This window comes from Zingiber officinale, chromosome 8A (genome assembly GCF_018446385.1).
Source record: "Zingiber officinale cultivar Zhangliang chromosome 8A, Zo_v1.1, whole genome shotgun sequence".
Taxonomy (NCBI): domain Eukaryota; kingdom Viridiplantae; phylum Streptophyta; class Magnoliopsida; order Zingiberales; family Zingiberaceae; genus Zingiber; species Zingiber officinale.
In genome coordinates this window covers 27,873,807-27,891,111 of record NC_056000.1, presented here as the reverse complement: position 1 = coordinate 27,891,111, position 17,305 = coordinate 27,873,807, and the positions used below count along the sequence as shown (strand labels likewise).

At 32.3% G+C, this 17,305-nt stretch overlaps 1 protein-coding gene across 2 annotated transcripts; it reads left to right on the top strand.

Moving 5' to 3' along the window:
• Nucleotides 1-237: 237 nt before the first annotated feature.
• On the top strand, nt 238-5,502 carry LOC122008174. Of its 2 annotated transcripts, none has more exons than XM_042563792.1 (8): nt 238-585; nt 1,897-2,024; nt 2,744-2,800; nt 2,933-3,046; nt 3,410-3,478; nt 3,595-3,678; nt 3,824-3,979; nt 5,215-5,502. In XM_042563792.1, the coding sequence occupies exons 1-8, from the start codon at nt 327-329 to the stop codon at nt 5,308-5,310; spliced, it is 963 nt and encodes a 320-aa protein (XP_042419726.1). In that variant the 5' UTR covers nt 238-326; the 3' UTR covers nt 5,311-5,502. The 2 variants fall into 2 exon arrangements, with proteins under 2 accessions (XP_042419726.1, XP_042419727.1); XM_042563793.1 differs by lacking the exon at nt 5,215-5,502 and adding an exon at nt 4,275-5,008 and having other exon boundaries at nt 239-585.
• Nucleotides 5,503-17,305: the final 11,803 nt, after the last annotated feature.

Sequence of the window (17,305 nt, the reverse complement as noted above, 5' to 3'; positions counted from 1 at the left end):
TCTGTGTTTTGTGTCTTCCGTTCAATCGAAGTAGTTATTTACTTATTTATAAGGATCGATTTACTAATCAGTTGAGTCCAATTCGGAATAGGTTGTTGCGAATTATCTGCAGTCCTTTATTAAATGATTTTTTCTTTTAAAAAAAAAATTGTTAGAATTGTTTTATATTAAAATTGTCATGCTGCCCCTCAGATTATCTTTTACTTTTATTGTATCCTTTTAAATTTAAAAGTTTTGACCTAATTAAAATTTTTTTGCTCGTAAATATCGGTCGACGCCTCGCCGGAGCTTCTCCCGAGTGTCTCGTTTCCGATCTCTCGCCGCCGATGGCCTCGCCTACCTTGGACAGAGCTCTTCTCTTCCTCGTCGCAATCATTCTCCCTCTTCGGATTTTCAACCTCTGTTCCCGTCTTCTTCGAAGAGGGATTGTGCGAGGACGGCTCAGAGCGGTCCGATCGGTTGTCCTCGTCGTCTCCGTCGTCGTCCTGCTCGTCTCCATCTTCTCCCTCTCCGATACCTATCCCTCGGAAAGGAGCGCCGTGATCGCGGAAATGGAGGATTTGAGGCTCAAGACCGCTCGATTAGGTTGACCAATAGATTGTTCTCCTCTTTTTTTTTTTTTTAAAAAAAAAATTAATATATGCATATTATACAAAGTATAATTATTTGACTTGAATGGCATGGTTGTTTCTTTCCGGTGTATATAAGTTTTTATGCAATGTTAGGATTCTTACTCGGAAAGGCTCAGATTGTTTGGGGATTTCTTGTGAAATCTTCGACATTCACAAGCACTATATTGCCAACCTGCTCCTTCTGGATATTAGAAAGGGTCAGTATCCACTTGCCCTGAGTAATCTGAGAGGTAAAGAAAACCTAATAATATTTATTCATCGAGTTGAAAGTCATACTTGGTAGGAAGGACTGTATCTGTAACACAATTTACTGTTCTTTAATTCAAGGATTCAAGTTGTATTAGGGAGGGGCGTTGCCTTATACGAAACAGTGTTAGGAGGGGGTCTTCCTTTTTATTGAGCATTTTCCAGCCCCAGTTGTTTATCATGATAACAAATTGCATGATACTTGATGAGTTTTTTATCACATGAAGATAGAAACAAAGGAATTCTTTTAGCATAGTATGTTGTCTCTAGCAGGATTCTTACATTGCTTGGAGTAACTCGTTGAGCCTTCAATGTTGCCAATCTTGGTGCCATGAATGACCATGGTATCATGCTACAATATCATGAAAATAGTATAATTAATCTCTATTTAAGTGAAACATATCATTCGGGAATGTAGCTATACAAGGGTGGTTCTTGGATATCTAGAAGGCAAGACGTGAGAAAATTTTCTGAGGAAACTGAAACAGAGAAAACATTTCTTCAATTTCAGAGGTTATATTGAAACAGAGACAATTTACTTCGAAGATGGATAAATAGGCTTTGGAGACTTAAAGGTACTTGGGGGCAAGAAGAGCTCTATACTCACTGATCTAGGGATGAACCAGGCTTCCAGCTCTTATGCTGGGTTATGTCTGTGGCTGAAAGGAAACTATATATTTTGGGGCTGTGTGGAGTATGACATGGTGATATGGTAGGGGCATTATGGAGTATATCCCAAGGATTATGATTGTTTCTGGTGCTCGATGTAATGTTCTACCTCAGAGCTTTAAATAAAATTGCTTTTGGGCCTGTTATCACACTCCCATCTTTACTCAAAATAAATTAAAGCATATCAATGATGCGACTTTTGTACATTCTGAGAATGCTTGTTTACTTAAGTTTATCATAATGATGTATAGTGGTTTCAAATGGTATCTGTTATCACAAAGTGAGGGTCATTATCTTTGGATATATTTTTTTAACATTTGGATAAATTAGTAACAGTTAATTATTGCAGAATTTATTCTAGAGGACAGTACCAAAGCCTTGAGTTCCACAACCTTTCATCTAGAACAAAGAGATAAGCTTCTTGAAGAGATGGAAAAAAAGGTCAGACTAATGGAGAATGCCATATATGAAGTTAAGGTGAGCATTTGAAAGTATGTTGTCCTATAGCCTCTTTATAAGCTTATTGCATTATGTCCAACTTTATATAATACATAAAAAATTTCAAGAATTATATATATATATATATATATATATATATATATATATATATATATATATATATATATATATCAATCTTTCTAGTATGAAGTATCCACATTTTTTATTTGAGCATCAAATTTTATGTTTGTTGTTTCTTGTTCTGATTTAGGAATCTAGCTAATTTGTATTCGTTCACGATCACTGTCAAATTTTAGTTATTATTGTGATAAAAGTGGCAGAGAATGCTTTCAACATGACTTGAAGGCAGTTGTGATTATAAGATCGATCGTTCTCACTGTAACAATATATATTACAATGAAAAGCTAGTAGGCAACATTCTTGAATGTGGTAATGACATCATCACTAGAAAGTAGCAATTTACAGTGCAGTTTCACATGGCAGTTGAGTCCTCAGTGATCATTAACTCATAAAACTTATCCCCAGAATGACTGGAATATATTGTGATACTGCCTATAATTTTGATTCCATCTGTAGTGGTTAAGGTGACACAAAATATACTTCTGTTAAGACACTGTCATTTGTATCACACACTAAAATGCAGGAGCTGATTGCCTGCCTATTTGGCAAATGGACTGAAGATAGAACTCGTGTGTTTTCTTCCTTCTTACTTTGATGTGTATTGTTACTTCTTACAGGGTTCAAGTAGTGACTCATTGGACACTGAAGATCGGGTTCGGGCTCTGGAAAAAGAGGTAGTCTGCCTCTCCTCATAGTGGATTTCTAATTTTATTTTACTCTTTTCCCCCAAGGACTGGTGATTCAGTTCTATACTGTGGTCTTTGAGCTACATTTTGATTTAATAAGTGAACTTGATTTTTTTATAGATCCAGTTGTTATTTGAGCAGTCAATGATGAACACGGATAGCATTCGGAGTTTAGAATCACATGCGGACGAAGCAAAAGAAAAGATGGAGACTGCAGCTTCTGAAGTTCAAAAGGTCAAATCTATTGTCATGCAAGTTTGTTCTTAAATGATAGTTAAAAACAATGATCAAGCAGATATAAAGATGTGTTACAAGCAAGGATTGCTTCATTAACTGTTTGATCCTTCCCATTTAGATCTCAATCTCAAAGCTTATTGATTTGTTTCTTAACCAAAGAAATATTAAATCAACAAGTTCAACAGCCAAAGTAGTAAAAAGTTTGACCTAGCTACTAGAACACTTGGTTCCTCTACAAGAGATTTTAAGCTACCGTCAAACCTCTCAAAAAAATCCATACATCTTCCGAGACTGAATTTTACTCGAGTCAGAAGCTTGTCTTACATGAAACAAATTTGAGATTTGTGATTCTGTGGCCAGTTGGAGAATATAGTTACTGAACAGTGGATTCAAATACGCCAACTCGAGCAGGCATTTCAATCAACCAAGGTACAATACAGGTGGCTTACCAATATTCACTATAACTTTGCTTTCCTGACTGAAGATGCATACTAATTTTTTAGTTGTAAAACACCTTTGTAACCACTTTACTTTGTGTTTTATAGATGACAACAAAGAAAGTTCTCAAAAGAAATAGACAAAAAGAAGAGCACAAGAATCAAATTCCTTTCAAGGAAACTGTGAGCAAGGTATTAGAAGCTACCCATTATGTCTACATAATTTTAGCTAAGTAGGTACTTAAATTATTATGTCTAATCTACTTGATCTGAAGCTTATGGATGCAATTGACGTTCAGTGAATTTGTTATCTTTGATTTGTGTATTTTGATGCTAGGCTTTCCAGTTTATCAGGAGTACTGGTCACCATGCCTCAGAAGTTATCCTAGCTGATTCATTCTTTTTAAGGGCTTCTTTCTCAAAATCAGCCATACCTGAAGCATATAAACAGCTCAAAGTCTTTATGTCACTTGTCAAAAAATGTCACCATGAGGTGCTAATCTTTTCTATTGTTCTCATATTTTTAGTTACATTGGTAGGTGATCTGCATGAGTTACTTTTATCATACTGTTCATGTTATTTTTCTTGATTGTTAATTATATCCTTCAATTGTTAATCTTTGTTTAGAAAGGTGTGCAAATTGGTAAGTTTTTAGAGTTTAACTTCTTTCTTACTAAGACAATATTCTTATGAGCTTGTTTGTAAAAATATTAATATTTTCACAATATATGATGGTTTCATAGTGTCTAATATGTATGCTAATTTTTGTTTGTCTTGACACCTTTTAGAGGCATCTTCTGCAAGGAATTTTCATATTATGAGTTGAATTGGACAAATATCCAAAATTTTGAGAGATGGGACAACTGATTGAGAGTTCTCTTGCTGCTATTTCTGCTTCATATTAGTTTCTAAGACTTCTTATTACATCTTCAACTTAATGTACTTTCACCACAGTTATAATTGGCTTTATTATTTTTAGTTGGAATATTTGCTGGTACATTCAGTTAGAGTGAATAAATTTCCTGTCCCATGAAGCACTTTGTGGTAAGAGTGAATGCTTAGGAAATTATCTTAGGTAATTTGAGTACTTGCATAACAACTACAGGCTAACCTATTGTGGTAGAATTGAATTTTCCTCAGGAAGTGTTTGAGGCCAGACAAAAGGAGGTAGTGAATTGGAATTATAATTTCTGTAACAAAACTTAATTCCTACATAACTGTAAATTGAAAATGTGGTTGCAAGACTGAATCTAATGATAAATACTGCTGAATTAATTTAAGCAGTTAAACAATCAAGCTGAACAATAAAGTAAAACAAATACCATGTCCTTCTTATGTAATACCAGGTCTAGAAGGTGCTACCTTAGGGAATGATATAAGTGCTATTTCTGTTGCATGATGTTAGCGTTGAAATGTTTTTGGCCGATGCAAACTGTAGGCCTGATTTGGTTGCGACGTGATACATATACATGCTTTGTGAACAACTATTTCTCACTGTTCACTAACCTGACAACTAGTCGTACTTCAATTCTTGCAGCTCCAAGATTCAATTAGACATGACTTGAAAATGAATGAGTTCACTGCTGATCTTGGCAATGACTTTGTTGTCTTTTATCTGGTGTATAGTCTCAAATATTCAGTTCTCCCTTTGCATCAAAGATTTTGTATCCTACAAATTAAAATCATACTGTCCCCAAGTTTAGATATATCTTGCTTCTTACTTCCCAGGCCGCTATGATGATGGTCATTCCAGTAGTAACTACTTGGATTGTATCTTCATGGTGCTTCAGCTTCTTGACACGGTGTTTAACAAGTAGTGATTGAGTTCTATTATTTGCAAATTAGAATTCAGATGCTGCTGATGTGCCTCCCTTTTGTACAGTATAAACTTGTCTTTATACCGTTAAAGTAAACTCATCTAGTCTTCTTCATAGTTATAACATGGTATTTATGTACAGGATGGATCAAAATTAAATATTTCATTTCGCTTAAGATCAGTGATTATGCTGATGCTAACCTTGATCATTTGGTGCATGTACAAAATATATTTCAGGCACTTGCACCAACGTGCAACTTTGCAAAAAATGCATCATTTTTTTCTCTGCAACTTGTAACCTATTATAGATCCAGTAAGTTGTAATTACAGCTAAATCGAACTGAACTGGCGGCTTCAGCTGATTTATTGGTGATTTGCAGACTAGATCGAATCCGATCAGTATGTTAGAAAATTATGAATGAATTAGAATTTTGATTGGTTCAATTGAAAAAATAAGTCGAGTCGACCTAGGATAATATTAAAACATTGGCTCGGGTGGTATACTACCGGGTATCGGATATATTATGATATTTCTTAGTTCCAGCCTCCAGCCATGTAATTGAACAAGACTGTAGAGCTGCAGCAGAACAACAGCAGCAACAAGTTCTTGCACATTTTGGTGAAGGTAAAAAATTCGGTTCAATTTCTTTGCATTAACAGGAATTCTTTGTCTCGTCATGGCCTTGTTTATGTAATACCTTGGCTAAAGAGTCGCTTCTACGACGAAGAAATATGAGTTTGAATTTTTGTGCTAAAAATGTATCCAATTAAATATCCTTGTCAGTTCAATAATAATTTGTTGTTAATAAAACAGAACAAAGTACTCTAGCGGTTGCCCATTATAGTTTGTTCCGGATTACGGTGGTATTAAGCTATTATCTAGATATTCATAATTTGATCCTTCATTATTATTATTTGTTTATATTTATAATGAGTTCATACAGTCGATCCCACCTAGTGAGAAAATACTTGTATATACATACATGTGTCATTGCCAGCTCGTTTTTGTTGCAAAAAAACATTTCATTTATTCTCTATCCCATTTCGTCTTATATTCAAAACTTCAGCGAGCAAAATTTCCCAAATAAAATTTTCCTTGCCGTTCTCTCTCTCTCCTTCCTTCTTCGTCTTCCATTGGACCTTGTGCTCCTGCCGGGAAAGTTAAGCAAAGACACTGCAAGCTACTTGGCTCGCTGCTCTCTATCTCACCGCGCTCTCTCTCGCTCTCGTCTCTTCCTTCACCAGCGTCTTTAATCTCATAGCAGCTGTTGTGCTTACCACCTCTCTCCATTCTCGATCGTAAGGATGACACCTTTAATTCCTTCCATTTCATACCCAATGGTAATTCATTTCATTTTAATTTGTTATTCCCTACTGTGATCCGAACGTATATTAGAAGGATTAATACTATAACGTACAAGGACGACGTATAGTTGCTAATGCCTGTAGGCTGTAGCCACTTGGAAAGGTAGTTGTTACACGTTGTAGCAGCTACTTCGACAGTTAACTGCTACACCTTGTAGCAGCTAACTATCCATGTAACTGCTACAATGTGTAGCAACCACTTGGTAAGCCATTTTTGTAGCAACTATATTTTCTAGCAGATATTACTCCTAAAAATATTTAATTGATGTATATCAACTTGATAAAATTTTATTTGAAATTATTTTTGCTGATGCAGCACCTTTGCTTTGCTGCTAAACGTTGCAGTAGCTACTTCGCAGCTAATTGTCCATGTAGTTACTACAACTTGTAGCAGCTAACTTTGAATGGTGGTTGTAGAAGGAAGGAAGGATTTATGCTACGACGTGCAAGGTCGACGCTTGCTATAAACACCTGCAGCCACTTGGACATCGAATGTTGCTATAAGTTGTAGCAGCTACTTTGACAGTTAACTGCTACACCTTGTAGCAACTAACTGTCCATGTAGCTGCTACAACGTGTAGCAACCACTTGGTAAGTGGTTTTTTTAGTAACTATATTTTCTAGCAGATATTACCCCTAAATATATTTTTATAGTTGTATATCAACTAGGTAAAAAATTATTTAAAATTATTTTTACTGCTACACGTTGTAGCAGCTACTTCGACAAATAACTACTACACCTTGTTGCAGTTAACTGTGCATGTAGCTACTACACCTTGTAGTAGCTAACTGTCCATGTAGCTACTACAACTTGTAGCAGCTAAATTGGAATGTTAGCTGCTACAACATTGTACTAGATCTTTCTTTGTTTACGCTCAACAAGATATTACTCTGCATTTTCAATCATTAATAGATCATAGCAATCTCAGTTTTTTATTTAGATCAATTAAATGATATTCTATACGTTGTATCAGTTAATGTATAAATAGTTAGAAGTTGCTACACGTTGTAGCAGCTTTTGCAGTACGTTGAAGTAGCTAGTTATTAGAAGCTGTTACAACGTGCTGCAGTACTGTGTTCTCAAGAGTAGCTTCTACATTGTATAGCAATTACTACAGATTAGTTGCTACACATTGTAGCAGCTACTCCAGAATAGCTGCTACAACGCATAGTAACTACTACTGATATCCAAATAACCTTTTCTTACTAATTACCTTTATGCAATTATTGTGCAAAAATATACTGTGCAATTACCTTTTTACCCTTATCGGCCAAAGTTTTACCCCAAAACTTGCTGTGTGACAAGTACTTCGAAAGAATTTCAATTATAGTAGATCGGTCGGTGCCCACACGGTGTCTTCGTCAATCAATCTCACTGCGACGACTTGTTTCTTATCCAAATCTTTGCCTCCATCGTAAGTATGGTGTTAGGTTTAAAGTTTTGATTCTTCTCGTTTGGTTTAGGGGTTTGAATTTTTAGGGTTTTGATTTGTCTCCTAGCTGCTACAATGAGGTTTAATGATTTTAGGGTTGAGGATTGAAAATTTTGTTTGAGGGAATAGAGTGTTTAAAAAAAGTTTATCTTTATTGTAGCAGCTACTATCACGTAGCCGCTACAACATAGTTAAACCCTAATGATTGATACAATGTGATTAAACCCTACAGTGCCTATTGCTTCTCATTATTGTAGCAACTACTTGACTCTAACTGCTATAACGTGATCAATTCTCATGTTATAGCAGCTACTAATCACATTGCACTACCTAGGAGAAATTATAGACATTGTAATGTACAGGCCCGAACCTTTAATATAAATTATGAGGCAAGTACCTTGGGCCCCCAAATTTTAGGGGCACCAAATTTTTTTTTTAAAAAATTATATATATATATATATATAAAATATATCTCGAGGAATATGATATCCTGCGCAATGTGCACAGTACGCCACTGTACACGTCGCGCAGGATATGAGCTTTATTTTTTTTTTGTTTTCAATTATTTTTTAAAATTTTGAATTAAAAAAATAATTAACATATTTTTTAAGAGTTTATTTTAGGGTGGAGGCTTTTTTATTGGGTTATAATTTGTAAGCTATTTTTATTTTTAAGATTTTAATTCTAGGGTTCAGGTTTTCCAATTGAGTTATAGTATTTTGTAAAAAGAAAAATTAAAAATGAAATAAATTTAAGTATTTACGGAGTATTGTAATGTGTTTAGGGGATGTATTCATGCTTAGGATACATAAAAGGAAATATTGATTTTTTTTTAAATTCAAAATCTAAATAAATAATAGATTTTGTCTGTTATTAATTTTTTAAAAATTTTGAATTAAAAAAATTAATTAAAATATTCTTTTAAAATTTTATTTTAGAATTTATGTTTACCAATTCGATTATAATTTTTAAGCTATTTTTTAAAAGATTTTATCTTAGGTTTAGATTTTCTAGTTGGATTATAGTATTTAGTAAAAAGAAAAAAATGAAAATGAAATAAATTTAAATATTTATGAAGTATTGTAATATGTTTAAGGGATATATTTATGTATTATGGATTTATCTAAAGAAGTATTAATTTTTTTAATTCAAATTTTTAAAAAATAATTAAAAAAAATCTGATATACTACGGGGCATTTTGGATGATATATTTTTATCTTTTATTTTTAGAATTAAAAATATTGTTATATTTATATTGATTGGAAAATATATAAATGTCAAATTTTGAGGGCATCAATTTTTTTTCTCGCCTCAGGCCCTAAAATCACAGGTCCGACACTGGTAATGTATCATATTACGGTTGTAAAATAATAGTGTAATGTATCATAGTATGGGTGAAAACTAATTGTATTGCAATGAAGGCAGCTGAGTATCACTAATGTCTTATTTATTTGTTTGACAGAATTAAACGGTGAGCCAGAGAACTTCTGCTTCCCGTGCATATCGTAAGAAAGTGCATTGGAAAAGAAATTACCCTCACTCCAAGGGTTTTTTTATAATCACTATACATAAATGACCAGCAGACGGAATTGATTAATGGAAGCCCATTTGCTTAGGCAGTAGCTATGTCTGAAATTGCAAATATCTGAAGCCTTATACAAAATATGTTTGACAATTGGGACGTTGAAGCCAGATGTTTCATCTTTCATAATAAGGAGATTAGCTTCACAAGGAAAGATGTTTTACTGATTCTAGGACTCCCAGACCAAGGCGATGAAATAAATTTACAGCAGCATGCTGCCAACACCCCACTATTTCTTCAACACTTCAGTAATGTGGAGTGTACATAGAAGGAGTTAGAGAACAAGATGATCAACCTCAACAAACAACCTTCATATGCTGAATCTGATACTCTCTTTTGTCAAATTTTAATATTGTATTTCTTTGTTTTTATTTTATTTACTACTACCAGCAGTATATCAAGATTACTAGTACAATCACTAATAGATTGTGTAGATGATTTTGCTAATTTAGGTAGGTATAATTGATGTAAGACTGTATATGACTATATGAGCCCATAGTCGGGGTAATTGGTATAATGCTTTCACAGAGGCCGAAACCAAAGGGCCTTGAGAGAAATCAAGCTCCCATGCTCAAAGGGTTCGCACATCTCCTCACTCTAAGTTTTTCAATTTAATGATAGACTCATATAATTTATGCAGAAAATTTCATATTTAACCATTTTTAATGTATTGCAAGTGTGGATGTGCGAACATGTCAGAATAATGGATCCTTACAGACAATAAACCCTTCCAAGAATATGCAGATGGAAGTGGTCAAGCTCTCGTATGGAGACAATAAAGTCTAGGATCGCAGAATTACCTGCTGCCAAAATAATTATTGATTTAAGTCCATCGGACCTAGAGACACATCTGCTCTCAAACGATTCCCTAGAAGATATTGTGGAGCATATAGATCAACAAATTACTCAGGAGTTTATACAATCAGTTTTTGAGGAAAATACTGAATAAGTTCCCGAGCAATTTCCTGAACAGGCAACTATGTAGGATCAAAAGAGTATGATAGAGGGGGGGGTGAATATCTAGCATTTAAAAACTCTTTTCTTTTTCAACGTTTAAATCAAAGTAGTGCAGTGGAAAGTAAAGAACAATTTCGGTTACTTGGTTCAGAGATTACGTCGACTCCTACTCCAAGGCTCGCGATCTTTGATCACACCATTGGGCAATCCATTAAAACCCTTCTTTCCAAAAACCTCGGAGAGAAGTAAATCATACAATGAAATATATAAGATAGTAACTGTTGGTGCGGTTAACATTAACGGTCTAACTCAGGTTTTGATGAATGACAAAATATGTTAAGTTAGGTTTGTTGTTGATCTAACACTCTGACCGAGTGTGCAGGCGAAGTCCAGACAGGTCGACGGGCTGACCGAATGTCTGGCACGAAGTCCAAGCGGGTTGACGGGCTGACCGGACGCTTGGCAAGAAGTCCAGCTAGGTCGACGGGCTGACCAGATAGCTGGCACGAAGTCCAAGCGGGTCGACGGGCTGACCGGACGCTTGGCACGAAGTCCAGCTAGGTCGACGGGCTGACCGGATAGCTGGCACAAAGTCCAGACGGGTCGAAGGGTTGACCGAACGTCTGACAGGTAAGTAAAGGTAAGTCACTAGAGGAGAGTGATTGTGAGGACGCATCCCAGTTAAGGGACAGTAGGCGTCGGCCCAGTTTAGGTCCATTTTGGATCCCTAAATTGAGACCCTGACTAGGTTATGGTCTCGGGAAGACAGGACCTAACTCATAAATCTATATAAAATATCTATACATATATTTTTCTAACTCTATTTTGTAGATACAAATGTAGAGCTTCAAATTCTGCACGCGTAGCAACTGACAGAGCTTGATTCTGAGTTCGGAGTCAAAAGTTATGACCTTCGGAAGATGATTGTGTCAAACAAGTAGTTGGAGACGACTCGGATCAGCCAGATTCGAACTCTCCTCATCCGATCCGAATTTTTGGGATCTGATAAGCTCTGGAGACCCCTCCAAAGGGCTATAAAAGGAGGGGGTGAGCAAGATTCAAGGACACAACTCTCAGAACGAAGAATCTGCTTCCTTGTGCTCCTGCTGCGCTGCGATCTTCGACAAGCTTTTCCTTTCTGTTCTAAGTCTTTTTATTGTCGGTAATTTTTCCTTATTAGCAATATTGTATTTAACTTGTAATCTATATTTCGAATTGCTAGTGAATTGCCCAATGAAAGTACTCACGGAGTACGGGCCTTCGAGTAGGAGTCGTCACAGGCTCCGAACGAAGTAAATCCACTGTGTTCAATTTTCTTATTCCGCTGTGTTTATACTCGTTGTTTTTCGAATCGATATTCACCCCCCTCTATCGACGTTTCACGATCCAACAAGTGGTATCAGAGTAGGTACCGCTCTGATTTGGTGCAACCACCAATCAAACAGGGGGAGAAACATTTCTTTTAGTTTTTTTTTAATTTCAGTTTTTTTTTTATTTTTCGCATAAGTCCAAACTAGTATCATTACTTGTTTTGGATATTTTCTTTCGTTGCAATTAAGACTAAATTGGTGCAACACCAACTTAGTTTATTTTGATTAAACTCTTCCAGCACTGCTAATCCAAGACGAAGTCTTGGGATATTTTTTTTTTGCTTAATTTCGTGTGTGCAGATTAACATGTCTCAATTAGAGGGCTTCAGCACAGTACGTCCTCCCCTATTCAACGGGGATGACTTCTCGTACTGGAAGAAAAGAATGTAGGTGTACCTAAAGACGGACTACGATCAATGGTTCAGCGTCATAAAGGCCTACCGAGCTCCAGCCGACAACTCCGAAAATCTACTAGACACGGAACAGTGGACTCCGGACATGAGGAAAAAGGCGTCGACGGAAAATAAAGCAATCAACACGCTACACTGCGGTCTAACACGAGAAGAGCTGAACCGGGTCGGACCGCATCAGAACGCTAAAGAATTATGGGACAAACTGATCGAGCTGCACGAAGGAACGAGCGACGCAAAGGTAACAAAAAGAGACTTACTTTTAAATAAAATATTTAATATAAAAATACAGGAAGGGGAAACGGCAAGTCAACTGCACGCGAGGAGCAAGGACATCCTCAACGGACTTCACGCGATAGGCCACCAGATGGAAAACAGAGACTTAATAAGGTACGCACTAAATACTTTTCCACGTAATAGTTTGTGGGCATCGATCGTAGATGCCTACAAAATTTCTAAAAATTTATCTAAATTAAAGTTAGACGAGCTTTTTTGTGAGTTAGAACTGCATGAACAAACTAATGCTGGAGCCGAAAAAGGTGTTGCTTTATTTGCAGGCTCCTCCAAAGAAAAGAAGAGCAAGTCTGAATCTGAAGAAGATTCTGATCAGGATTCCGAAGACGAAGAATACCTGGTGAACCTGGTAAGAAAAATATTCACTAGGAGAAAAAGGAGCTTCAGCAAGAAGGACCTTCAAAAGATCAATTCTCTCGCGAAACAAAAGAACGTAACTTGCTTCGGATGCAATAAAAATGGGCACTACAAGAACGAATGCCCAAGACTGAAGTTCGACAAACCGAAGCCGACCAAAAAGAAGGCCCTCAAAGCAACGTGGGACGATTCCTCGGACGAATCGGAGGTAGAAGAGCAGAAACACCAGAGCCACCTCGCGCTGATGGCCCGCGAAGCTGAAACGGAAGATGAATTAGAAGACGGGTCCGAACCCGAATCGAGCCACGAGTCCGTACTCGTTTCCGAAGGACCGGATGAGGTATATTTTAATTTAAACAATTTTTTTTAAAAATTATTTCCTGCTTAAACAATAAATTAGTTAAAATAGAAAATGAAAACAAATCACTCCTTGAGGAAAATCAAGACCTCAAGGAACAAATCAAAAATTCAAATCCAACTCAAGATCTAACACTTGAGGAGAATTCAACATTAAAATCAGAAATTAATAAGTTAAAAGAAATGCTAGAAAAATTCACTACAAGATCAAAAAATCTAGACTTAATCCTGAATAATCAAAAGGCGTGTTATAATAAAACTAGACTCGGATACAAGTCGAACTCAAATAAAACTTTTAAATCATTAATAACCCAATACAAATCAACTAATCAAGCTTGGGTTCCGAAAGCGTGTTTGACCACGCAAGTAGGACTTAATCAATATTATATACCTAAAGAAAAAATATATTATATAAACACGAATAAACCAAATCAAAAATCAAAATACAAACCTAAATAAAAAAATTCAAAATTTAAACATTTTAAAACTCAACAAAATATAAATTATCACCAAGTTAATTATAACTATAAAAGAAATAGACACAAACCTAAAACGAAAATTTAAATTAAAGACCAATAATTCAGGGGGAGGCTCCAGAATAGCTGGCATCTCCAAAACTAACTTACCCGACAGGGTAACCCAAACAAACTAACCCGGCAGGGTGATTAGGATTAGTTAAAAAGAGACCAAGTTTAACTTGAATCATGGTACTGGTGAAGTCTTGGATGATAGTACGTTAGGGAAGCTTAGTTTATGCATGTCTAGGAAGATATGACTTCGACCTGGAGCATTTGGCTAAGTGGAACTGACTGAAGCTACCCTTTATGGATCCTAACCAGTTAGACCAAGGTTTTGTATTAAGTCCAGTGGATAGAACTATTTGGAAAACCTCGAAGGCATGGTTACTCTAATGATGTCCAAGTGACTCACCATAACCCAGAAGTTTATCCAAAAAATGCTTATTTGTTAGATCCAAAGCCAAACCTGAATCTAACACAAAGTTAAACCAAACCCTAAAATGGAATCTAATTCATCTCACAAAATAATAGGATTCCATGATTGATAATTTAGATCAGGTGAGATGACTAAGGACTTAAAATTAAATTAAAATTAGAGAAAATTAAATTTAACTTAAAATTACAATTAATTTAAAATTAAAGTAAAATTAAAATTAAAATTAAAATTATTTTAAAATTATTTTTAATAAAAAATTAGTTAAAAAAAAATTTAACTTAAAAGAAATTATTTTCTTTAAAAAAAAATCATCTTAAAAATTATTTTAAAACTCTTTTAAAAATTATTTAAAAACTCTTTTAAAAATCCTTTTAAAAACTATTTTAAAAATCATTTTAAAAATCCTTTTAAAATTATTTTAAAAATCCTTTTAAAAATTATTTAAAAAAAATCTTTTAAAAATTCTTTTTGAAAAAAACTATTTTAAAAATTATTTTTTTAAAAAAAATCCTTTTAAAAACTATTTTAAAAATAATTTTAAAAATATTTTAAAAATTATTTTAAAAATCCTTTTAAAAATTATTTTTAAATGCTTTTAAAAATCCTTTTAAAAACTATTTTTGAAATTATTTTTAAAATCCTTTTCAAAAGTATTTTTTTTTAAAAAATCCTTTTAAGAATTATTTTTTAAAAAATCTTTAAAAAAACATTTTAAAAACTATTTTAAAAATTATTTTAAAAATCTTTTAAAAAAACTATTTTAAAAATCTTTTTAAAAATATTTTAAAAAAAAAACACTCTTTTAAAAACTATTTTAAAAATATTTTTTTTAAAAAAAACTATTTTAAAAATCCTTTTAAAAACTATTTAAAAATTATTTTAAAAATCTTTTTAAAAACTATTTTAAAAATTATTTTAAAAATCTTTTTAAAAACTATTTTAAAAATCCTTTTAAAATCCTTTTAAAAACTATTTTAAAATCCTTTAAAAAATTATTTAAAAATTATTTTAAAAATTATTTAAAAAACTCTTATAAAAATCATTTTTAAAACTATTAAAGATTATTTTAAAATACTCTTTTAAAATTATTTTTAAAAATTATTTAAAAATTATTTTAAAAACTATTTTAAAATTATTGAAAAATTATTTTAAAAATTATTTAAAAACTCTTTTAAAAATCTTTTTAAAAATTATTATAAAACTTATTTTAAAAACTCTTTTAAAAATCATTTTAAAAATCATTTTAATTTTTTTTAAAAAAAACTCTTTTAAAAATCATTTAAAAATTATTTTAAAAATTATTTTAAAAACTATTTAATTTTTTTTTTAAAAACCATTTTAAAAATTATTTAAAATTTACTTTTAAACTCTTTCAAAAATCAGTTAAAAAAAAGTCTTTTAAAAATTAAATCTTTTATAAATCATTTTGAAAAATTCTTCTTAATATTATTTTTCACTTTAATAAAATTTTGTTAACTTAAAAAAAAATATTCTTATTGATTATTTAAACTTTAAAAATTATTTTTTAGATTTTAAACTTTTTTTTTTTACCTTTAACATTATTTTAATCTTAAAATTATTTTTGAACTTAATTTAACCTAACTGAAAATTAAAACTTAATATTGAAATTACAATTAAAATTTAAAAATTTAACTTAAACTTAAAACTTAAACATAAATTAATCACTGATATTAATTTAAATCTAAAATTAAAACTGAATCGAACGTATGTTAATTGTCATTAAATAATTATAAAAATCATTTTAAAATCCTTTTTAAACACTATTTTAGAAATCCGGTTAGAAATCCCTTAAAAATAATAATAATAATAATTCTTTTAAATTCATTTAAAACTTAGAAACCTAACTTAAAAACTTAAATTCCGTTAACTTTAACTTTAAACTTAATTATGTAATTAATAAGTAGAACTTAACTGTTTAAGTTTAACTTCATTTGAGAACTAAAATTGACTTGAATTAAACCTTACTTAACTGTGTCTAATAATTTTAACTTCATGCTAACTTCAAACTAAATTAATCCCATTTAAAAGGAAGTAAATAAAAAAAATAATTATAACTAACACTTTCATTGACCAACTCAATCAATTAATATGAAATTTAAATTATTTTATTAAGTATAAAATTATTAAATCAACTAAAAATTAATCAATAAATTATTGATAATGGCCAACTGTTTTTGATTTAATAAAGTTTATCTTATTAAAACTTCAACTGAAGCTTAACCACCTGAATCTAATATTAATTATTGATTAATCAAACTCAAATAAACAATTATATCAAGGATACAGAGATAAATATGTAAATAATATAAGTGTTATCAAATCCCCTAGAATATTTAGGTAGACAAATGTGTTAGAGCTTGAAATTTAACACACTCAAACCTTAGCATTATATTAAGGGGGAGTAATAAATAAGGAGGATTAATAAATTAAAGGAGTATCAAATTCAGGGGGAGGTTTATTTTTTTAATTATCTCCTTAAGTGTTATTTTTTAATCTTCTCTTTAAAATCTCTCTAGAAAATTCTACCTCAATTTTTTTTTCTACTTTGAATATTTTTAGCAAATATTTTCAAAATTTTATGTCAGGTTCAGGGGGAGGAATTAATTAAAATTTTCCCTTTAATTAAAATATTTTAAAATTTGTGTTTGAAAAATGTTTTCTTAAAAATTTCTTAAACCTATTTTTGAAAACTAACTCTTATAAAACTAAGTTGCTTTTAAGAATTGGGTTTTACTTTTTATTGAAAATTGATTTTGAAAATTAGATTTAACTTAGTTTTGAAAATTGAATTTAAAAATTTAGTTCTTAAAATTTGATTTTACTTAATTTTGACAATTTGATTTGAAAGTTAAATTTTACAAAAATTAGTTTTAAAAATTGCTTTGTTATTGAAAATTGTGGAA

Coding starts and splice junctions, on each gene's coding strand:
- LOC122008174 (XM_042563792.1), top strand. CDS start 327: ATGGCCTCGCCTACCTTGGACAGAGCTCTTCTCTTCCTCGTCGCAATC. Junction 2,025..2,743: donor ATGCCATATATGAAGTTAAG/GTGAGCATTTGA, acceptor TACTTCTTACAG/GGTTCAAGTAGTGACTCATT. Junction 3,980..5,214: donor TCAAAAAATGTCACCATGAG/GTGCTAATCTTT, acceptor CTTACTTCCCAG/GCCGCTATGATGATGGTCAT.